This window comes from Dysidea avara, chromosome 15, assembly GCF_963678975.1.
Source record: "Dysidea avara chromosome 15, odDysAvar1.4, whole genome shotgun sequence".
In the NCBI taxonomy this organism is placed as follows: Eukaryota; Metazoa; Porifera; class Demospongiae; order Dictyoceratida; family Dysideidae; genus Dysidea; species Dysidea avara.
Genome location: NC_089286.1, coordinates 9,626,119 through 9,651,231, shown reverse-complemented (window position 1 = coordinate 9,651,231; position 25,113 = coordinate 9,626,119). Strand labels below are relative to the sequence as shown.

Here is a 25,113-nt window from a genome sequence, read left to right as displayed (position 1 = left end):
ATACCCAGAATGGTGTGGACACAACAGTTATGAAAGGTAGTAAGTCATCTTACATCAGGAGCCTTTAATGTCAAATTTTATGTGCAATAAAGTAAAACATATACAACATCCACCCAAACTGACTTGCCCTTACAACAAAGCTCCTTCCAGCAGATTCAAAGGCGGATAGGGATGTAGCATACAGTGCACTAGAAACATCAGCACCTGCCCGAATTCCTCCCTTGTGAAAAACCTGATTACACCTAAAATCTTAGGGGGCACACCACACTTCTTAAGGACTGTCCACAGAGCACCCTTAGGTACAGAGTAGTATGCCTTCTTCAAATCAACAAACACCGGCAATCACCATGTTCCTGGATCTTTTCCATCAGTTGTCTGGCAACAAATATCATACCTTACAGAAACCACACTGAGAATCTGAGAGCAGCCCTTCAGCAATCACAATTTCTTCGGTACTGGTACTATCAGTGCATCCCTCTATGCATTCATTAAAGCTCTACCTTCATTTCAAACATCCTTCGTGAATGCAAGCAACCTATCTCGCAGAACAGAACCACCAACAAAATCAACTCTGGCAAAATACCAGACAGACTACCTGCTTTCCTTCCACAGACGTGTGTGTACATGCACACGCAACACACATGCATTGTATAGCTATATGCAAAGATATAATGATGTACAATATGAAAATGTCTTCATAGACTTAAATGTATACCTGCACTGTATTGTGTATCTAACTACCTATAGATGTATCATACAAAATGCTTCCATTGTTTGTCTTGTAGTTTTACAAGTGCATAACAAAACAAAGGTAGCTATCAGCTGGTACCAACATAGAAGGCATACAAACTTGTTCATGAACAGACATATTTGATTATCAATGTCTTAACACTGTTTTTGCTATTCAGAACAGTCACTTGGAAAGGACTAAATAACAGTATTTTCCATACATAATATTCCAGTCCAATGTCTAATGCAATTCATATCACAGATTGTCACTAGAGATTTTACTATTTAAATAGTGATATGTAATTGATCAATGTAGCTATTTCTTTGGCTACTACCTTTGATTCCACCATTGTACAACCCTAAGGCCACACCCTTATTCACAGCTTGGCTATTTTAATATAAATCTGTACTTTTGATGTAACTGCATGTACAGAGGATTTACAATACAAGAGTCATCAACAGCATACACAAAGCTTTGCATTACAAAGGGTTATCGATGCCATGCATGTACCTGCATAATAATAAACACAAAGAACCATGTATGAATAAAAACAGCCCATAATCCTTACCTTCCTGTGTGTGGTTTACCACAACACCATATCATGTATTTAACTACCTACAAGCATCATATAAAATTAAAGGCTTCACAATGATAGCAAAGCATAATAACTTCTGAGGGTACTAGCAGGCATTTAATTCTGTTTTTGCTTATGAACTGCATGTATTAGGACTAGCCTATATGGCATACAAAGAACTGTTTCAGTCATATACAATTAGACTGAGTATAGTACTGAATTGGCTGATTTTCTATATGTCTTGCCAGCTAGAGCTTTTCAAATTGCCAGCATGTGTTTAGTGCCATCTTATTAATAGCATTGAAATAAAATATCTATTGCTGTTTGAAAATAAAATAAAACTTATAGACAAAAATAACATGGCACTAAATACATAGCATTGCTTTATCCTGAGATTCTCACAGCAATTTTATTTGCTATTCATATAACAAATTCTGAAACCACTTGAAACAAAGCCATGCATATTTACATAACTTGCAATGTAGCTAGCAATTGCCTTAATCTGAGTTGTGGATGACTGATGAGTGTTGTGTCTGTATTATTTCTAGGAAGCTGGTTGATGTTATTTAGGCTATACACTTCTGTTAAACAGGATGATCTGTATCATAAATTTGAACCACTACAATGATTTACAATAAACAGAACAAGTCATGCACAGATATAAGCCTGCACTCAAGACATAAATGTTTTGACGCTTGGTATATGAAGATCAAGGCAGCATACACAGCTATAGGTATAGTAGTATAAAAAATGCTGACTGCAAACTGGTACCCAAGTTTCTGCACTTTGCTATTGTTGTGAATTGAAGCCTTCAAGGAAAATCATTTTGTACATATGATGTAGGTAGTTAGACACATGATATGGTGTTGTGATAAACCATGTACAGGAAGATAAGGATTAGTGGAATCTGTGATATGAATGGCATTAGACTGGAATATATATAATCTGTTATTTATTTAGTCATTTCCAAGTGACTATAGTTCTGAATAGCAAAAATAGTGTTAAGTCATTGATAATCAAATATGTCTGTTTCATTATAGATAGTATGCTACCATAGTATATACTATCTATGGTTTCATGAACAAGTTTTTGTGTGCCTTCTATGTTGGTAGCTACCCTCAGAACTTTTTTTCTGTTATGAACTTGTAAAATTACAAGACCTACAATGGAAGCTTTTTGTATGATACGTCTATAGGTAGTTAGATACCGACACAATATAGTCTTACGTACAAGAACTCAATTAAGTCTATGAAGATTTTTTCAAAATTGCAAATCTAGTACTTGGTGTGTAGTTATACAATACATGTGTTGTGTGTATGTGTGTGTGTGTGTGTGTGTGTGTGTGTGTGTGTGTGTGTGTGTGTGTATGTGTGTGTGTGCAGTTACACACGTAACAACTTTAATTAATTAATAACACTGTAACCCTACCATCTGTATATGCATATTATCACATTTACTGATACTGATTATTTGCCGATTCCTGTAACTAGTAATGCTATCTGAACATAATGAATAGCATATAATGAAGGGGAGAGGGACAGTATAGTTACAGTGTAATAGGAAAACTTACATTGATTTCTTAAAAGTGGATGAAGGGTGAACAAGGGTAATCAGATGTATTTTAATAGAGCAGTCAAAACTATACTCTATAATATAAATATGATCTTTGATGTTAAAGAATAACATAAATATAAATTACTAAAGAATGATTCAGTAGATAAACTTTTAATTAGCTAATTATAAATTGCGATCACATTTTGGAAAATGTCAATTTTACAACTCAAATATTTATGATTAAAATAAGGCATTCTAAACTTCTAATCAGCTTTACAGTGACTGGAATCACTAGTCAGCACCTTGAATTACAACAAATCCTGTAAACTAAATTATCAGATTCATAAGTGCTTTAGTGGTGATGCAGGATTTCTATGTATTTCAAGCCTGACATTAGTCCAAACTCTGGTCACAATTTATTTATTGATAATTTGGATATGTTCTTAGATCATTACAATACCTGGAAATGTGTATAAACCATAAATGATATTTAGGACTTAAAGAGAAACATATATATTTAAAATAGTTTATAAAATCCATGAAAATGTGAATGTACTAAAATTTTAATGCTCAAAATCTGTCAACAGCTGGGGGCCGCATCCCAAGAAACTCAACTACCACTGAAATCTAGTAGGTAGGCAGGTAATACAGACAGGTAGTCTGCATTATCCCTGCATGTGGCAAACCGTAGTTCAATGGTTTAGACTAATAGAATTATGTAGTTCAATTCAGTTTATAAGACTGTGGGACTTCACGATAAACAAAACAAAACACAGATATAAGCCTGCATTCAAGGCATATATGTTTTGACACTTGGTACATAATACATAATGATGGGGATCAAGGCAGCATATATGGCTATAGGTATAGTGTTATGATTATGAGTAAACAGCAAGATTAAATGTCTGCTGGTACCCTCTGAAGTTACTATATATGCTATACTGCTATTGTGAAGGTAAAGCATTTAGTATGATGCATGTAGGTAGTTATATACATGATATGGTGTTTGCACAGGAACATAAGGATTAGGTTTATTGTGGAATTTTGTACTTTGTGTTTAAACTGTATGGGTACGTGCATGCATGACTCTGAAAACCTTTTGCTAAATATTTGTGTGTGCTGTTGATGACTCTTGTATATCTTTTGTATATGCAGTTACATTGAAGATCAGGAAAAAAGGGTGTGGCCTTAATAACACCATGGTTGTACAATTGTGGATTGATCAATTACAATATCGCTATCTAAATTAGACTGGATGGAGAAATTGTTTTTAGTCATTTCCAAGTGACTGTAGTACTGAATAACAACAAATACATCATTGACCTGTTTCATGAGCAAGTTTTGTCTGCCAATTTTGGTACCAGCTGGTAGCTACCCTTAGAACCTATTATATATATATATATAGTGAAAGTTACTTCATTAATCTCACAGTACATACTATTGGACTATGCTTTGACATATACATGCAGGGATAATGCATACCACATAATCAGTATATATATAATATCTACCTGCTTTATTGGTTGCAAATAATCAGTATTGACAGAATATGCATATTTTATACAGATGGTAGGATCTACAGTGTTAAATTGAAGTTGTTATGAACTGAGCACACACACACACACACACACACACACACACACACACACACACACACACACACACACACACACACACACACAGATAGCTATACACAAAAAGCTGCTAGCTTTACAGCATGAAAAAGTCTCCATAGTCTTAATTGAGTTCCTGTACTTAACACTGTATCATGTATATAACTACCTCATACAAAGTGATTTTCCTTGTTTCCATTGTAGATTTTGTAATAATAAGCCATACAGCATATATCATACCAGTATCCAAACAGAATGCTGTGTTAGTGTATATGTTGCTAAGCATGAACTGTTTGCAGCTATAAAAGCACCAGCACTAACTATCATCATCATCATTCAAGTATATAGTGTTTATACAGTATAACACTTGCTTTACTGCAACTGTACTTCAATGATGTTTGGATACTGCTTGTCTGTTCTGCTGTTGGTGGTAGTTGTGAACTCTGCCATATTGGGAAAGGATGATCCTTTGTTGGGAATAGCACAAGAGTATGCAGGAAAGTCATGTGGTCACATCTACGACAACAACTTTGCTAGCCGCAACAAGTCTGGACTTTATTGGGTAAAACTGATTACCAACGAGATTGTTCAGGTACAGGAAATTAAATATGATACATAGAAATTACAAATGAGCAAGTTAATCTGTGTATAGACCATAGAATATGTATATTACTGGACAATAATCTATATTCAATTTGTGTATAATTTTTCCAGCCATGTAGCATGCCAGTTTTATTGGTTGGGTGTAAATGTTGTTACAGGTTCACTGTGAAATGGGCCTTTCAGTTGGTTCATCAAAAACCGTTGCATGGACAAAGATTGCTGATGTTGATGGATACAGTTGTCCTAGTGGATGGGAGGCTGCCACCATACCACGTTCAGCTAAACGAGTGTGCAAGGGTAATGGTGAGATTGCTGGATGCTACTCAGCACATTTTCGTATCAGAGGTCAAAATTTTAATGAGGTTTATGGCAAAGTGCTTGGCTATCAGAAAGGACGCACTACAGCTTTCAATGCATACTACTCTAAGAAACATGATATAGATGATACATATGTTGATGGAGTGTCTATAACATATGACTATCCTCGCCAACACCTCTTTACCTATGCAAGCGGATACTCAGCTGGAACAACGTACCGTTACACATCCTACAATTGCCCTTGTTCCTCCTATGCTGGACAGACCCCACCAGCTTTTGTCAGAGATGATTACTACTGTGAGGCAGGTTGTACTGGTGCCCCATCAGCTACTACATATTATAGCGACAACATGTTATGGGATGGCAAAGATTGTCCCGTTGGAAATAGCTGTTGTGCTCAGCCAGAAATGCCATACTTCTATAGGCGTCTTCCTATAGCAACTAATGGAACTGTTGAGGCTATTGAAGTCAGAATTTGCCAGGACACCTCTTTTGCTACTGCAGCTACTCTTGTCAGTGAAATGCAGATCTTCATTGGCTCTGATCTATAAATAAACACAATTTGTCAAATGCTGCTACTGGTTTTTGGACACTGGTTTATCAACATTAACTTTTTTGTATAAACATTTTATTCAGGCCTTTTCATTAGTGTATTATGCATAGGTTCATTAACTCGGCTGTAATACAATGTGTTACTTACACTGAAGTAAAATTCTCACTATCCTTAAGTTCCATTGGAAACGGTAATCTTGATTTACTGATTGGTAGCGCACCTATCAACATCATGCTCCTCCTACCTTTGGAGAAAAAGGGGAGTTGATAAACATTTTTGTCAATTTTCCAGTATTGGGATAAAATATACCTTGTCAAAGCCTGGGAAGGGTTTGATCAACACAATGTAATACTCAGATATTATAATTAATTTACATTAGCTATCACTTTGATTTATGTATTTGAAGGTACATACTGCACGTTATCAAAGCTTTCAACTGTGGGACAAGATGTGAACGTCAAATTCCCATGGTAATCGAAGGAATGGGTAAGGTGCAACTGAATGCCAGCAGCTAGTGAAATGTTAACTATAGCACATATCGTGTAGATGAACACCTTAGCCTATAAGGTAATCCACTTATTTTATTAGCTACCATATCAAAATATTTACAAACAGACTATTTCTGTCAACAGCTTCACTAGGGCCATTCATAGTAATGTTATAACCATTTATGCAATCATTAAGAGTAACACCACTGGATTTAATTTATAGACATACTTGAACATTTCGATGATGGTTGTTTGTGGTCAGCAGCAGCGAACACTCTTACTACATTTCGTTCATATAAACAGAGAAGTCCTAGGAATATCACGGAAATGTGCTTATTAAATACCATAATCAAAAACATTTAGTCTTTGAGAAGATGGACAAGACTCATCTTCTCGCTCATCCTACAGGTGCAGCACAGGAATAACACAGGCACAATGCCTATTCTGCTGATGATAACACTACTCTGTGAGTTTCTAATTGTTTCGTGTATCTTGTGTGTACCGGTTCTCTATACCAGTTAAAGTACTGTCTAGGTTCGTGCTATATGTCAAATATAGTACTCAATGGGTGGTCTTGAGATGAAATATAGCACTCGGCTTTGCCTCGTGGTATATTTTGTCTCCTGCCCACTCTTTTATCTGCTATATTTGATGATAGCACTTGCGGCAGTGCTTTAACCCTTACATATTATATATATATAGGCGCCTGTACATTAGTCCCCCAAATAACATGGCCATCTTGTGCTCATGATGCCAATGTGGATAAAGTCGACATCCATATGGAAAGTTCGAACACAACTGATCAAAATCCACTGTAGCTATCCTTTTACAGTACAATGTATTTCCCATACTTTTTGTAGTGATTGGATCGATTGTAGAGACGCTTCTTGTAATGTTCTTCATTAAAATGCTGTGTCACAACGGGTGGAGCATAGCTGAAAATGAAGCATAGTTCCATCTCACTTTTCAGTATGTAGCTAGTTGATTGTTGGGGATAATTTTCTAACATGACTGGCACCATTCTTTCTTTTACGTATTTATATAGCTAACTACATTATAAAGTGTAGAACAAATGGAAGAAAAATTAGGAGTTGGATTAAGGATCAAAGAAAAAGTAGTAAAACAAGCGAATAGCTTGGCCTGCGTCAAATATGCCAGCATAATAATAAGTAGGCTGGAGTGGTATGCCAGCATATTAGGTGGACACTATATATGGAGCTTAAGTCCATTAAAATAGAATTATACTCCCTAATAAAACAGTCAGTGGAAAGCTTTGTACATAGCTCCTTAGATCGATACTCTCTAATAGAACAGTCACTTTGTAGTGAAATACTCTAAGAGAGCATTCACTGATTAAAATGTTCCAAGATAAGGCCATACCAAATTTATCATATGTTTCTCAGATTGTTTGCCCTCTAGTAGTGACCCAGCAGGTAAAAGAATAAATTTTAAGATCAACTGCAACTGACTGCTTTGTTTAAGTTTATATGACTGCTCTATTAGAGCATCTTGATCTTGACAGGTGCAAAAGCCATATTAGCAATCTTTTACAGAGTTCATGTGATTTACATTTATTTTCGGGTCTGCCAAAACATTGACCCGCCGCATCTGTGAAACGTGAGATTAATTTGTCATGGCCTAATTGTAGGAAATGTTGATAACCTAGATATAGGAGCATAATGCAAGCATAATGGGAACACTGAAGAGAATAATAGGTGAAAAGTTTGGGAAATTCCTGAAAGCATTTGGGCACAATTTGAGCATATTTAACTCAGGCCTAGGAATAGCTAAAACAAGAGAGTTCTGCGGACATTTAATCCCTTATTCAGTCATGGTTATAGACTGAAGTATAGGCAGGGCTGCCCACAGGGGGGGGGGGGACTGGGGCATTTTGCCCCAGGACCCAGCCTGAAAGGGGCCCCAGGAGGCCCCATGAAGGGCCCCTTGAATATTTGTTATACCCTAAGATCTAGATACTCTAATAGAGCAGTCACAATATTCTTCAGAGGAGCATTGTAGCAAGCTTATAAATAAGGAGATATGGTTGGTGAGGGGTAGCTATTGTCATTGTCTCTTTCTTTTTTTGTCTTCAACTTACAGCTTGGGTGAAGTTGTGATTCAGAATGGAAACCTCCTTGCCCCTGGGGCCCCACTTTAACTCTTTGTCCTTGGCCCCTTAATTTCTCTGGGCAGCCCTGAGTATAGGAATTTAAAATGTTCACTAGTAACACAAAGGAGGACAAAGGTAAGTCCACTACTGGAAATTTAATACTTTTCTTGGTCATTAGTATGGGTAACATCTGTAAAATACAATCACTTTTGCTTTGTAAGAATAAATGTCTAATGATTAAAACCTACACACTCCAAAGGTTGGAAGCCAGTTAGTACCTAACCACAAAATTTTCTTCCACTTAGTACACTAAAAAGCCATACTCTATAGTGGGCAGTGTACTAGTATCCATGAAGGAATATAATCCATCCCCATGTGTAGTAGGTCAGTGCTGACACTGGTTTGGGTTGATCGTGTCACATTTTGTCCGGCTCTGACCCACTTTACAGATCATCACCCCAGATTGGATCATGCGTTACTTAGTTGGATGATACGGAAGTGTATAAACGTGTCATAGTCAAGTCCTGATGCAACCCAGCTTCTTTTGTGAGCCACGTCCACTTATCGGGATGACTGTCTGCAGCCATATGTGCAGCCACCCCCATTTATATTGGTGGTATTCCAGTCTGTGAGTATGCACCCATATAGCTGCCTGCAGGGTTATTAAGCTTAGGACTGTGCAATAATAGCAAAACCTACATCTTGATAAGTGTCAACCATTATGTTTTTATCTCACCCCCACAGGAAATTTTTTTGAGAATTTACTGAGGCTAAACCTGGTATAAATTAGGACGTTTGCCTAGTTGGTGAGTGTACACTAGCAATATAACAAAGGTGAGGTTACTAAAGGACTGAAATATCACATGATACACTAGCTTCCTCACACATAACCACATGTATAAGTTTGCTGTATAATTTAATGAAATATACATCCTCAAACTTACCAAAACTTGTAGTGAACTAATGCAGAAAATAAAACACTATAGTGCTTAAATAAACAAAATGCTACAACCTACCAGCCGTTCAAACATGGAGAATTTGGAACCAGTCTTAGTAGGAGTATAGCAGCATGCACTAAACTGCTTTGAGGATGAGTGGAACATATCTCATACAATAGTCAATCCTCACTTACTTTTTGCTGGTAGCTATAGTTGCTGGAAAAGCATAAAAATATTAGGAATAAATACCAGCTGAATTTATTTTATTTTGATCCTGTTTTTGAATCATTTTGCACCATTTGGTAGGTAGTTACGGTAGGTGCACACTGCAGTTTTGCACCAACAAAAAATCATGCACAATATCACTGTAAAATAATTTTTGTATCATTATGCAAAACTATCAAAATTTCTTGCATATAAGTTTTTGCAAAAGATAGACAGAATTGGAGATATTACTGTTGACAAGTAACATTACTAACATATTACATATTACTCATTACTTTTAAATAGAGTAATATATTACAGTTACTTATTACTCAAAATGTAAAGTTCACTTCAGGAGCATAGGAAGATATATGACTTATGGGTGCCCAGTGGTAAAGCTGAAGACAAAAAAAAAGGTTGCGAGTGTGACTGCTTTATTAGAGTCATTGACTGCTCTATTAGAGTATCTCGATCTTTTTAGTAATATATAGTACAGTGTGCTGACGGCCATTAGTTACGTAACTGGAAATATTTATGGGTGCTTGGATGCTTCCTATGTCCCTGACCTTAATAATATTTAATAAGTTTGTTACTTTTAAAAGAGTAGCTATTGTATTCAGTTACTTATTACTCAACTGGATGATATAGATGATATCTGTTGATGGAGTATAACAGAATAATTATATGGCTGTCCTCACCAACACCTCTGGACCTATATGCAAGAAACTTGGCATAGTATTAGGACAGATTCTTCAAAAGATTGTGGGCTAGAGGGGCATCTCAGATTTGACCTTTGGTGACCTTTACAGCCATTTGAAATTTTATTTCCCTCAGTCATACACATAGTATAAAATCTCCTAATTGTATACTACACTGTATAGTGTCAGTATACTACACTGTATAGTGTCAGTATACTACACTGTATAGGTAGTAACACTGTCAAAACAGCCTTCTGAGATGGTCTAGCTGCTAACAAATTCTGTTGTTATCGTTATTACTGATTTATAGTGTCCAGCACTGAAGGAGTATCCAGCACTGAAGGTCTGGCATCAACTTGTGCTGTATTAACTTTTGTGGTATTATAGCCTTGAAGCTTACATTAGTGTTATCTAAATATTCACTAAGCCCCATTGTTTGCTAATGTTGTACTTCCATTATAAAAAGATTCATGTGAAATAACAGCAAAGCAGTGCATAATACAAGCTTTATTCCCTTTGGGGTATACCCAGTACGTATGTTCAGACGAAAACTCAGGCGTCATTCTTTCTTTTGATGCAGTATGAGTGGGTTCACCAGTCATAATAATGTTTCAAAAAAAAAGAGGGCTTATAAGTCACGCATCCGCAAAGTGGAGCACAATACCTTCACACCTTTAGTGATCTCTGCAACCGGAGGAATGGGTCATGAAGCTACCATATTGTACAAGAGACTAGCTAGCCTCTTGTTTGAGAAATAAAGGAACCTTATGCTTCAGTATTGGGTTGGGTCAGGTGCCAACTATCTTTTTGCTTACTTCGATAAGCCATACAATGTATCAGAGGAGCCCGGTCTTCACAAGGCCTCTACATAAAATATGCACCAGTTGACTTGATCCAAGCAGAGACTCAGTTTTCAATGTAGTTGTGTATGTTTGTGTTTGTAACCTTTTAAGAAAAGAGTTTTCCATTTCAAAAAAAGCAAACAAGCAAATATAAGGAATTTTAAAGTTCGATTAGGGATCATAGGAAAAAGTAGGTAACAAGGTTGCCTACACCTGCAGATATAGCTACTAGTGGACATTTAATCCCCAATTCAGTCATGGGTATAGACTGAATTAGGGATTAAATGTCCATTAGCATATCTGCAGGTGTAGGCAACCTCTCCTGTTTCCCTACTTTCCTATGATCCCTAATCTAACTTAAAATTCATAATTTTTCCTTATACTTGTTATTATTAGAGCTTTACAGTGACCATTGGCAACACTAAGTGGCAGCTTCCAAGCCAATATTTTCCTGACACAACATATTAAAACATACTATTGTGATTTGTCAAGTCAAAATCACAACAATGCCAAAACCAAACATATCAAAACTAATGTCAAATTTACTGGATTCCACAAGGTTTTGCCCATTTCCGGTAAAAATTACACCACCTCGTAAACAAATCACTATAACTTCCGCATAATTCAGTTTATGGAAACACCGTTTGGTTTATCGAATTCGTTAATGTCAGGCGAGTCCTGTTATATATTAGAGTTTGCTCTGAGATGAACAGGAAGGCAGAAAGAGCCTTGTTCTGGTGAATTACACATCATCAGGTACGTAAAAAATGCTGGAAAAACAAGGTTTTTCGAGTACTTCCCTGTACAATTACCAGTTAAACACTCAGTACAGGTGGATTCTTAATCAGTACGCTTCAACACATACAATGATACCAAGTTTTGGGGATTTGGTGGAGGATAACAGTCTGTACTTTTGGGATTTGTCCACCCTCGTAATCAATTTCTCCAATAGGCTTTTGTATGGAGTGCGCATTATGCCGTAATCAACAATGAATAAGTGACACTGTGGTAACGTTATAACCCCAGTATGGGTGGCATTGTATAGGGAAATTCATGGGCTTTCTTTCATTGTATAATGTGCTGTAGAAATTATGGGTGCTAATGCCTGTACTTTTGTGTTTTCTGAATATATTACAAACGCATGTATTTTGTATTAGACAAGGGAATTACAATGAATGACAAGGTTTTTTTTATCAGCTTGTTTGACAAATCTGAGGTAGTGAAAGGGTTATAAAGTAGAAATTACATCTTTTTAATGATTAATTCTGTATAGTTAAAGGTAAAACTTAGATTCTGTGAAAAAAATTTGACCATTGAGGTTTTGGCTGTGATTTGACAAAATGTACAGAGTAGTTTTGATATGAATTACAACCAATAACCATTTTATCAGCAATACTGTACATTACCAGTGTCCGTTGTTTGTTTTTGGTCCTTAGATCATGAAATGGACTGATCATACTCCAATTCTTTGAAAGGTTTCAGACTAGAATGGGATGGACTACGGCACTTCTTTGATTTCTCCAATATAAAACACATATACTTACATCACTTTGTATTATCTGAAATAGCAAGGCATAGGAACATTGTACGGATACAAACTAAACACGAAAACAAAGCTAAGAGTGTTGTAACAGTTGCCACCCATAAAAATATTTTCTTACTGAAGGAAACCACTATATGTGGGTTATGTAAAATTGCATAATATATGCACAATATAATTAATGCTGTAAAAATGTTACACCGCAACCTTTACCATCGAATAGCAAGCTGATCTAATATAGGGAAGGCTTTCTACTAACAAGGCAGGAATGGTCAAGCCCTATATTATGATAAATACAAATGTACTAGAGCAACATTGACTGCACCAGCAATTTCATGTATTTTAATAACAATCCTGTGTAATAAACGTAAAAACAAGTGTCAAATTTATTCAAACATTTTGATATGTCATACAGGGAATTTATTACTTCTTGCAACACAGAAGGTAAAATTCAAAAAGCGTAAAGTGTCATATGGCTTCTTTAATTCACCAAAGAACGTAACCACCATAATGGGAGTGAAGTATACATGTTTGCGGCTAGTTAACATGTAAGAAGCCATACTACATTCTACACTTTTCACACTCCAATATTGCAAGAAGTAATAAATCAGAAACATGTTTTAGTTAGTACCTTAGTGCAGGCATAACACAACAAAGATGAATTTTTATCAACTTTGATAACTAGCTAGACATGAGGTACCCTTACAAGATTGTCTTTACTGAGCCTGTATTATTAGTGTACACTGAAAATATTCTTGAGCCAATGTTGACATTGTTCACATTGCACTGCTTCATGTTGCAGATGCACTGGTTTCTCTCTCTCCGGAAGGCATTTGTGCCTTTAAGTACACACACGCACGCACGCACACACAAAATAAAGGTGTGATCATGCAACATATATTTCCCAGCTTCAACTATGGATAGTAAGACAGTTAACTCTCACCACTTAATTAAGCTGACTCAATGACTATAACTTAAATTTATGATGCATGGTTACTACAACACTACATACACATGTACTGTATGGTTATGATAAGGGGGCATCTCCAAACTGATTTTGGTACGTTTAACGTCATAATGACGTTAAGGGGGAGGGGGGGTTTAGCCCATGACGCTATTAATTTTTATTAAAGTGGTTGTAGTGTAAACAGCTATAGAACAGAGAAAGTGACGTGATTAAACAGCTATACTGTTTGTAGACTATGTTTTCAGGTAAAGAATATAACGTTTTGTGCTTCTATTTCCAATGCATTGTTTTCATAGTGTGACGTTAAGGAGGGGGGGGGGGGGAAGGTCTGAAGTTAGTGTCATTATGACGTTAAGCGTACCAAAATCAGTTTGGAGATGCCCCCTAAGACAAATGGTAGTCATACAATGGAGAATATCTCAAAGAGATTCAGTGCTATGCTAATTGCACTGAAACAATCCTAAGATGAACAGGCCGTACCAAGTAATATTTTACATTCAATGTAGCAATAACCACAACCAGTTGCCCAAAAAAGAAAAAAAAACCTGAATCCAGCAGTCCAGTCCAGTGATTGTATACAACTTGTTTATAGCTAAACTTACCACGGATAGCTACAGTAGTGCCGACAATCACTTTTAAGGGAAGACTGCATCAGTCCATAATACTGTACGCGCTTCCTCCAGAGCACCTGCAGTAAAGTTGAATGGTGAGTAATCACGTGGGATAATTAGATCACGTGGTCTTAATCAAGGTTTCTGTCGATCGCCGTGTTGTTCCATTGAAGAAGCGATGCCTGTGTTAAAGATTATTGCCAACCTTAGCAGAGATAAGATACCAGCCGACTTTTTTACGATGGCGACTGAGTTTTTGGCGAAGCTTCTTGAGAAGGACAAAAAGGTCAGTCTGCAACACCCGTCACATCTGCATTCATTGCATACAAATCGTAATGGATTTAATGTCTGGTTCTGGTATAATATCTATAGGTATGCATCACGCCCCACCCATTTACAAATCACTATTGATTTCATTGTGCATCCAAAACCGAGTTTTATTATTATTATTCTTAAATTCACTTACTGACTGGGTGTAATCACAGATGGGGGTAAACTGTTCTGTGGTACAATGTAAAAGAATTTGATCTGATAAGGAGCTTTGAGAATAGTTTGCAATTGTGGCCTTGATTTATTGGTGATAATTGGTAAAAATTATTTGAATTTATGTGTAAATGTTTTAAAATTTTAAAATCAAGTCTCTTCTGGTCCTAAGAATAATAAACCTACTCCTCCTAGGTGGTCCAAAAACCTCTCTAAAGCCATTAAAGCTAAGCAACTTTCTTTTACCAAATATAAACATTCCTAATCAAGATGCCAACTGTGCAGCAAACGCAATGATATCAGATGTAAGATACGATCTGCTAGAAAATCTTATGAACAGTCCTTGTTAGACAAGCTACATACTAATCTTCCTTGTCTTCTATTTGCAAGAGCTACAGAGGATATTCATGAAGGGCTCCCCGAATTATGGAAACGATAGAAAAAAACCTCCATAATAAGGACAAAAATTTTGGTCCCAACTGGTCTGGTTGATACATTTTTACCTCTGAAAGAGGAAAACCTGTTACAACACAAATGGCAGAAAATTCTGAGTCCTAAAATATCTGTAATAGAAAGGTTCCACTGTATATTAGAAAAAATAGATAGTATATCAAAACCTGATAGTATGACTTAAATATCTAGTCTTGTGCTCAGCTGGGCTCACACTAATGTGAAGCACCATCTGGTGACAATGCTCAAGTTTTTGGGTCTGGAAGTGCAATCCAGCCAAAAGATTGGCTGGCCAATCAGAATCAACAAGTTGCACAATTGCACCAATGTATTGGAAGTAGACAAAAAAAGCAGACGATTTAAAGCCGGGGGGGTAGGACGTGCACTACGGAGCGCTAACAAGAATATTTATTTTAAACGTAGTCATACTACCTGTTGAAATTAATAGATCATACAATAAACGATTGTATTTTAATCATTGATGACCACTGTTACTGTTGATGTGAAAGTCATCACCGCCACACATCGTCATCATTGTAAGTCTAATTACTCCATAACGGAAGCATTTTTCCAGTCGTGAATCACACCATTGCACACAACAAACTAAGAACTAAAATATGTATTAATCCCCGTCGATCCACTTCCTACTTTCTGTACAGGGTCTATTCAGCTCACGTGAAATACTTTCGGTACTTGTGCAATGTTATTACGTATTCACGTGGGCTTGTCCTACTCCCCTGATGTAAAGCCATTTTAAAAAGATATTCATCTAGACTGTTCAAGATGTTTGTTGTCAAGTTGTGTTTCCGATTTCACCTTATAAGATCAAAGAATCGTGACTCGACCTTTCACCAGAAATGAAACACTGTCCTGTACTGATACAATAAATGAAGAGATTGCATCTAGTAAACACTCTATTCTGAGTTTACTTTATTCCCAGAGGAGCGTGGAAGCGCTGCTCGAAAATATTACGTTAATTGCATACCTCTGTTTAGAATTTCATGTGAGCCTCATTAGTCGCAATACAAAACTAGCAAACAGTGGGGATCATTAGATATTTAGATTGTACTTCGCGTAAGCATTATGATGATGTACTTTGTTTTGTAAAATCAGTTAGTTTTCAGGGCAAAACTGATGAAAACACTTTCGCACGTAGTACGCTTGCACTAACCAGGTACAGTGTATGTATATTCTTCAACAAGACAACGATGCCACACTTCGTTATACCATCCACACGATTTAGTTAATCGCAGAAAAACGGCGAGCATTTAGCATAATTCATTTTAACAGCGCTTAAACCGCTTCCACCCTCCTCTGCTTTATTCCTAGCCATTTTCAAATGGGTTTTAAACAATAATGCAATTCCTCGATTCTTCAGGCTGGGTCACACTTCCAAGCCAAAATTGTCAACAGATGGTGTTTGCACATTAGTATGATCAGCCTTGCTGGGCATGAGACTATTAAATACCATGGTTTACTAACAATACCCCAGCTCTAGCCACAAGCTGCAAATCTCTGCCCATGCTTTCTGAACAGACCTCAGACCTGCAGGACAATTAGTATGGCAGAGTTTAACTTCTTATGACTGGTTCATTCCAAGTCTGCATGGTAAATTGTGACCTTGTTTTATGCTATCCTGCCAAAAAACTGTCAGTTTTTTATTGTAATATATTCAGGAGGCTAACTACGTATATTGTCATTATAGTTTTTCTCTTATCTACTGAAGTTGTAACTACAAAGTGTAGAACCAACTAAAATATGTTTAGCCAGTGAGTCCATTGGCCGGAATATCAACACATTGGTAGGGCGAAATGGCCATGCAATCTATTTGAAGCATGGTACGTCATAGCCACATTGTAGAATTCTTTAGAACATAAAAATTACTGGTGAGGCCCAACAAATGCAGTTTTGTTGTTGTTAATGTTGCACTGTATCTTGGCTTGGGCCAACCCATGCCAGCCTTTGTCATGCAGGGATTGGCACTGCTCAATCAATTCACTCAGCAATGAACTATGCAATGAACTGTGCCATGTTGAGAAGGATGTAAAATTATCCAAAAGTAGTGCATTATATGAGATGTCTATGTTGAAATAGCAATCAGTGTCTTCAATGTTACTAATCACAATAGCAAGTTGTGTGTTTGTTTGTACTGGGACTGCTGGTCAGCAGGGATTGTCCCAGACCAAAGTGGGCTGAACCAAACTGTGGCAGCTTTTGCATATCACCTTACCAACCATTGCCAGCCTGTTGAAGCTTTTCACCATACCAGGCTAATCAATAAAAAGCCTTCCTTGTATTGTATACAATACCTCTATCCAACACAACTAACACAACCACATGCTAACCACCTCAGCTGTTAATTTTTTAGGGATGGTTTAATTATGTTGTTTGTGGTCTAGTGGCTTGTCACATGTTTCAATACTTTGTAGGGTTGTTGTGTAGAAGGTCACTTTAGGCCAGCAACGTTTTATTCTGTCTTAATGTCACTGGCACAGATATGGTCAAGGTTGCTGGATGTGTAAACTTGCTATATAATACATGGTGTAATTGGTGGGAATTGTGTAATAAACCATATTGCAGTTGGCTGGTTAATTCGGTAAATGTCTTCCTCTTGGTACAGGCAGATAAACATATTTAATGCCGGATAAATCACATGCATGTGCAAGTTGGTCAGATTTAATTTTTTCTTGAATTCTAAACAGTAGGAGACCAGATCTATTCCACAATGGCTTCCATGTGATTTGATATTGTTATTGCAGTAGCTGGTAAGAAATACGGTTTTGCCACAAACAATTTACTGAGTAATCTGAATTTGTGTTGCATATTTTATTATCAGACCTAATTAGTTTCCATGTGGCTCAGTGTACCACTATCATACAGTATTATGGTACTGTATACTGTAGTAGGGTTCCCACTAATTATCGAAGTACTGTTTAAGTAGGGATCCCACCAAAAATGCTGCACGCCTCTGCCTTTAAGCATCATCCTAGAAACATCTTGCATGATGAAAAATCATCTTTATGGAATAAAATTACTCCATCTAACATCAAATACAATATTAACAACTAGAAAACACTGACAGGCAGCCGGATATAGAATTTTTTTTTAAATAACCAAAACTACGAATTTTTGCCTGCCTGCCTGCCTGCCTGCCTGCCTGCCTGCCTGCCTGCCTGCCTGCCTGCCTGCCTGCCTGCCTGCCTGCCTGCCTGCCTGCCTGCCTGCCTGCCTGCCTGCCTGCCTGCCTGCCTGCCTGCCTGCCTGCCTGCCTGCCCATAGTTGCAAGGCTGGAGGCCAATAAACAGAACAAGTCATGCACAGATATAAGCCTACACTCAAGACATAATGTTTTCACACTTGGTATATGAATATCAAGGCAGCATACATAGCTACTGGTATAGTATTATAATTATAAGTAAAAAAAAAACAGGATTAAATGCCAACTGGTACCCAAGTTTCTGTATTTTGCTGTTGTTGTGAAGCCTTTAAGGTAAATCATTTTGTATGATGCATGTAGGTAGTTATATACATGATATGGTTATGGTAAACCATGCACAGGAAGATAAGGATTAGGGAATTTTGTACATAGCTCTTTGTGTTTATACTGTACAGGTACATGGATGCATGGCTCTGAAAACCTTTTGTTAGCTATTTGTGTGTGTGTAGGGAAGCGAGGCGGAGCGTTTCACGTTACTCGGTAGATGGGAGACGGAGGAGCCGACAGACTACACAACACGTGTAACAATCTTAATTCTCACGTGACCCAAGTGCCCCAAACCCACAATACAACATAATACAACTACAAGAACGAAAATATGCCTAAACCTATTACAATCAAAGATCTAGCTAACATAAGAGTTCAGTCTGTGAGTTAATTATCGACATCCTCCGGGGCCACGGATAGTAGATCTGTCCATCCCTTGATACGGTTACGAGCCCTAATAGCAGCATTCCTTGTAAAACGATTACCAACAGTATTGCTTGTGGTAACAGATCCATCTAGGGCATTATTAGAGGGTTGAGCATTGGCCTCACTTCCAGTAGTGGCATTTGCCTCACTCATAGCATTCACTTCAAGTGGAAACAGTTTCGCCACTGGCCTGTTGGTTCTTCCTGTAGTTGTTCTGATTTTGGCAGCTCTTATACCTCCATCAAGTCCCTCAATTAATTCTTCTATTACAGCTAGTTGCCAACGGGATCTTGGTACGTCATCATGCACGAGCACAATATCGCCAACCTTGATTGTTAGCTTGCAGGGATCTGTACCTCTGTGAGTGTCTCTGAGTGAGGTTAGGTACTCTCTCTTCCACCGTTGTTGGAAATGTTGTAGGATCTGCACTTGTCTCTTGGCTTTCTCCTGGAGTATAGAACTTGTCAAGAAGGTAGGATCATTGATTTCATCGTCTTCAACAATTGCATGCGGTAGTGACACAATACGTCGCCCGTACAATAAGTGAGATGGTGTGAGGGGGTCAGGGTCGTTGACGTCTGCAGACAAGTAAGTTAAAGGGCGGTCATTTAAGACTGCTTCAATTTCAACAGCTAATGTCTGAAGAGCTTCAAATGAAATGAACGACCTTCCAAGCACCTTCTTCATTACATTCTTAGTCATACCGATGAGGCGCTCCCAGAAGCCACCGTACCACGGGGCTCTTTTTGGTATAAACTTCCACTGTACTCCACTAACACTCAGAGATTCCTCTAGCTGGTTTGAGGTAAAGAGCTGTTCCAGTTCCTTGGCAGCAGACACGTACGTTGATGCATTGTCTGATAGTAAGAGTTGTGGCAATGACTTCCGTGCTACAAATCTACGGAAGGCTTGTAGGAATGTGTCCACACTGAGGTCTTTTACTACCTCCAGATGAACTGCTCTAGACAACCCACATGTAAACAAACATATGTAGGCTTTAATCTCGGTACCATGTTCTCTTACATAGAGAGCTCCGGTGAAATCCACTCCAGTTACTTCGAATGGTTTTCCATCTTTGGTTCTAGCATGAGGAAGTGGTGGTGATTCAGGGATGGGATAGGGCTTGCCAATGGTTTTGCGACATGGTACACACTTGTGTAATAATCCTCTGACTAGTTGTCGGGCTGAGGGGATCCAGTATCGCTGTCTCAAGGCGGTTACTGTACTGTTAACACCTGCATGCAACTGCTGAATATGAACAGAGAATACTATCAACTTGGTCAAGTGGTGCTTCCTGGGTAACAGGAAGGGGAATTTTGTGTCTTCCTCTACTGGAGCATTGTGGATCCTTCCTCCGCAGCGTATGTAGCCTAAAGTGTCCAAAAATAAACGCAATTGTCTTACAAGAGGTAATCGTTTCTTCTTAGTTTGAGATTGAAGACTGTGTATTTCCTTAGAAAATGATGTTTGTTGACAACTGTGAATCCACAAGGAAAGGGATCTGTTGATCTCATTTGTAGATAATGGTCCTGTCTTTCTGGAAGTGCCTTGTTTGGTGTTGTGTATAAAACGAAGTACATAGCCTGATACACGTAGAAGTCGGTGCAGTGTGCTGTAGTTCGATATCTGAATGATATTGTGAATGCCTTGTGTCGCCATGGTGAGTGGGTTATCTTCAAAAAGATCTTCTACAGTACCTTCTTCCACTTGTAAATGTAGTATCTCACTGTGGTTCCATACAGGTTGTTGCGTCTTATTGGTAAGCCACTGTGGACCACGTTGCCATAACCGTGACGAGGCAAGTTGGCCAGTTGTTAGGCCTCTAGTCAATAGATCTGCTGGATTGTGATCAGTGGGGCAGTAACGCCAAGGTATGTCAGGAAATGTGTCATTAATCTCTTGCACTCTATTGGATATGAACTGCTTGAGGCGTTTTGAGCTGTGCAACCAATGAAGGACAATCTGACTGTCGCTCCACAGTGTGACTGAGGTAGTCTGAAGTGATGTGTACTGAAGAGCTGAAACAATGAAATGAGCAAGTCGAGAGGCAACGACAGCACCCATGAGTTCTAGTCTGGGGAGTGTGTGACCCTTGAGTGGCACGACACGCGATCTTGCAAGAACAAAGCTGGTTTGATTTCCAGTTCTAAGGAAGGCTACGGCTCCGTATGCTTTCATGCTAGCATCAGAAAATACGTGTAGCTCTGCTGGTTCATTACTAGTCTGGATGAAATAGCACCTTTGGACAGTCAAGTTGGAGGTTTCTTGTAGATCTGTAGCTATCTGAATCCAGGTCTTCTGATGATTCTGGTGTATAGGTTCATCCCAGTCCACACCAGATTGCCACAGTTCCTGTATGAGGATTCTAGCTCGAATGGTAATTGGTGATAAGTACCCGAGTGGATCGTAGATCTTTGATACCATTTGTAAGACAATTCTCTTGGTTACTGAGTACTCTTCTGTTGAAGTTAAGAACTGTTTTGGTGGAAAGGTAATAGTGTCAGTAGGTGTGGACCAAAGTAAACCCAGTAGGCTCACAGCTGGATCCTTGTCAGCCGTGCCTTCTGATCGAGCCAAAGACTGCAGTTGATGACTGTTGGATGCCCAAGAGCGTAGATTGAACTTTGCTTGGTTCATTATTGCTCTGGCTTCCTTGTAGTAATGAATAACTTGTTCTTCAGTATCACACCCTGAGATGATGTTATCCACGTAAAGGTTTCTCTTCATATCATGTGCTATTGGTGTATTAAAGGTGTTGAGATGACATTGCAATGTAGCATTTAGCATGAAAGGTGAGCTGGTGGAGCCAAACAAGACAGTTTTGAATCGATAAGTTACAAGCTTACTGTCTGGATCGGATGGTATAGATAGCCACAAAAAACGTGTACAGTCTCGGTCCCCCTCATCAAGTCGAACATGTAAGAAGGCTTTTTCTAGGTCAGTAGAGATTGCAAATCTGTATGAGCGGAAGCGCAGGAGAATGCCACATAAGTCAGCTAGAAAGGAAGGCCCCGTCATCAGACAATCATTCAAACTGGGATGCGTTGATTGGCGACAGCTACAGTTGTAGACAATCCTAACTGGTGTTGTTGACGAAGCCTTCTTTACCGGGTGGTGTGGTATATAGTGCACATTGTTTGTGGCTGCAGTGTCTGGTTCTGCTACTCGCTCAATGAAGCCTTTCTGTTCTTGGTCTGAGATGATCTTTCCATAATGGTGTAACAGTTCTGGGTTCTGACCGAGTCTATGCGCTAATGAACGTGTGATGCTCTTACAAATCATGTAATTAGTTGGAAGGGGTGGGTGCTCTTGTTTCCATGGAAACTTAACACAGTAGGCACCATCACTTTCACGTCTAATGCAAGATTGTTGATATTGATTGAGAAATTCTGTGTCTGCTCCTTGCTGCTGAGTAGCATCAGTTGACTCAATACTCCAAATTTCTGAGCATGTGCTGCCTTCTACTGGTTGTAATCCAACATGGAATACGTTAGTCTGAACATGTGAGGCAATGGACATTGTAAGTGGTCCAGATAGGAGATAGCCGAGTTTGGATTGCATTGCCGTAGGTCCATCACCACGGACTATGTGATCACCTACAAACTGCCAATAATAGTCAGCCCCAATTAACAGCGTGATGTCAAAGGTATTGTTCCTTGTAACTGGGTTAGCCAATCTGAGCCCTTGTAAGTGTTTCATGTGCCTCAGGTGGTGGTGGTAGGTATTGTGTAAGGGAGCTGCAATTACTGGTACCACCAACACTGACATAGGTACCTGTTCATTGGTCAGTGTTATAACATTGATTGTTGCGACGCCCAGTTGCGAAGTGGAGGATAGCTCAGCTCCAAAGGCCGATATATTGACATGTTCAGTGTCATGAGGTGAGATTTTTAGAGCTTTCGCTAACTTCTTAGTCATAAATGATCGTTGAGCCCCTTCATCAAAGAGGATATTGGCTTCAGCATGTATTCCACCAACATTAACTTGGGCGACTGCTGTTTTTAACAAACAAAGAGAAGTAGTGGTTGGCATGGCTACTGATTTAGGTGGAACAATAGCTGCAGTGACTGTTGTAGGATTTGTTACTGTTGATTCTGGGGTATCAATAATTGTATTCTGGGTTGTGACAGTCTGAGCTGTAACTGGTGGTATGGGGGCTGTCTCAGGTTGTTTAGTACCGAATTCAGCTCCGCAGAGGCTGGTGTGATGCTTCTGACGGCAAGCCTTACAACGCAATTTGGAGGGGCATTGTGATACCCTATGGTGGCCCAAACAATTAAAACAATGTTTCCCCTTCTTCACCATATCTAGTCGCTTCTGTGGATCCTTTACAGTCTCACAACGTGCAGAAAAGTGAGGCCCCTTACAAAACACACATGTACTTTTATTCATACCTTGAGCTTGGGGTGATAAGTTACGTCCACCAGCACCAGTGTGTAAGGTAGTAGTCATGGATGGCTGAGATCCGAACCCCTTTGGAGATGACCAAGTACATTCCAACACCGATATCTCTTTGAGGATAGCTTCCTTGACCTCTGACAATGTCCACTCCTTGTTGCCATGCTCACGAGCGAGATTTCTACGTATATCAATGGGTAGCTTTCCAAGCATGACAGGGACAAGCATTGTGCTGAATGTATCCTCACTCTTTCCTAGTGCTGCCAATCCTCTTATGTGAGATTCGATGGTATCATAATACAACTGCAGACTTGACAGGGTGTTAGTAGGGGTGCTGATCTCCCATAGGGCTTGTAAGTGTGCCTCTATGATCTTGTGTGACTGACCATACCTAGTGGTTAATAGTTCAATTGCCTGGTCATAGTTGTCCTCTGTTAATGGCAGGCCAGCAATGGCTCTGGCTGCATCCCCTTGCAGTTGAGCTCTTAAGTAATTAAATTTCTGTACCTTGCTGAGGGTAGGGCAGTTGTGTACAGCTGAGTCAAATGAATCACGGAATGGCTGCCACTTTAGGGGGTCTCCTGAAAAAACTGGTAACGTCAGTTTTGGAAGCCGACTTACAGGCTCTCTTGCTGCAGGTGTCACTGGTGAGAGTGTGGGAACAAATGCTGGAGCTGTAGCACTAAGGGAGTGGGATGCCTCTATAGTTGTACGCCTCGGTTCTATACGACGTTTGATCACAGTTACATATTCATGGATAGTGTCTTGGATTTCTTCAGCTTCTAAAATTTCTGCTTCTAGATCATCTGGTGATTGTATTGCTTCCAGCACTTGTGCATTGAGCTGCTTTAAAACACCACTCTTTTGTGTTAACTGTTCCATTATGCTGGTCAACTTGGCAACTTGAGAGTCTGCTAGATCACCTTCTGTCACTAAAATTTCCTTGGCTTTCTTAATAGTTCGAGTCACATGGGAGCGGTACGCAGCACTTGAGCCCTTCACACGTTGAATCTCTTCCATCTCCTGTCACAGTTGTCTCGAACTTCTATGATAAAACACGCAAACAAGTGTTTACTGGGGTGAAACGCTTGCCTTCTTGGGTACCGTTAAAGGGGGGGTTGCCACGGTACCACGACGTTTTCACAACGGGTTAAGAATTTCGGGTCGCTTCACAAGCGAATCCTGGTCACAGCACCATGTAGGGAAGCGAGGCGGAGCGTTTCACGTTACTCGGTAGATGGGAGACGGAGGAGCCGACAGACTACACAACACGTGTAACAATCTTAATTCTCACGTGACCCAAGTGCCCCAAACCCACAATACAACATAATACAACTACAAGAACGAAAATATGCCTAAACCTATTACAATCAAAGAACTAGCTAACATAAGAGTTCAGTCTGTGAGTTAATTATCGACAGTGTGCTGTTGATGACTCTTGTAAATCTTTTGTATATGCAGTTACATTAACAATCTATACTAAAATAGGAAAAACACCATGGTTATACAGTTGTGGAATCAATGTATTG

The 25,113-nt window shown here is 38.8% G+C and overlaps 1 protein-coding gene and 1 long non-coding RNA gene across 2 annotated transcripts in view; both read left to right on the top strand.

Moving 5' to 3' along the window:
- The first annotated feature begins 4,791 nt into the window (after positions 1-4,791).
- On the top strand, positions 4,792-6,120 carry LOC136245463 (uncharacterized). Its single transcript, XM_066036999.1, has 2 exons — positions 4,792-5,063; positions 5,233-6,120. The coding sequence occupies exons 1-2, from the start codon at positions 4,863-4,865 to the stop codon at positions 5,941-5,943; spliced, it is 912 nt and encodes a 303-aa protein (XP_065893071.1). The 5' UTR covers positions 4,792-4,862; the 3' UTR covers positions 5,944-6,120.
- An 8,334-nt stretch (positions 6,121-14,454) lies between these two features.
- The window catches only part of LOC136246066 (uncharacterized), a 14,532-nt gene continuing 3,873 nt past the window's right edge, over positions 14,455-25,113 (top strand). The window contains exon 1 of the long non-coding RNA XR_010696227.1: positions 14,455-14,629. This is a non-coding gene — a long non-coding RNA (uncharacterized lncRNA). The remainder of the gene's footprint in view (positions 14,630-25,113) is intronic.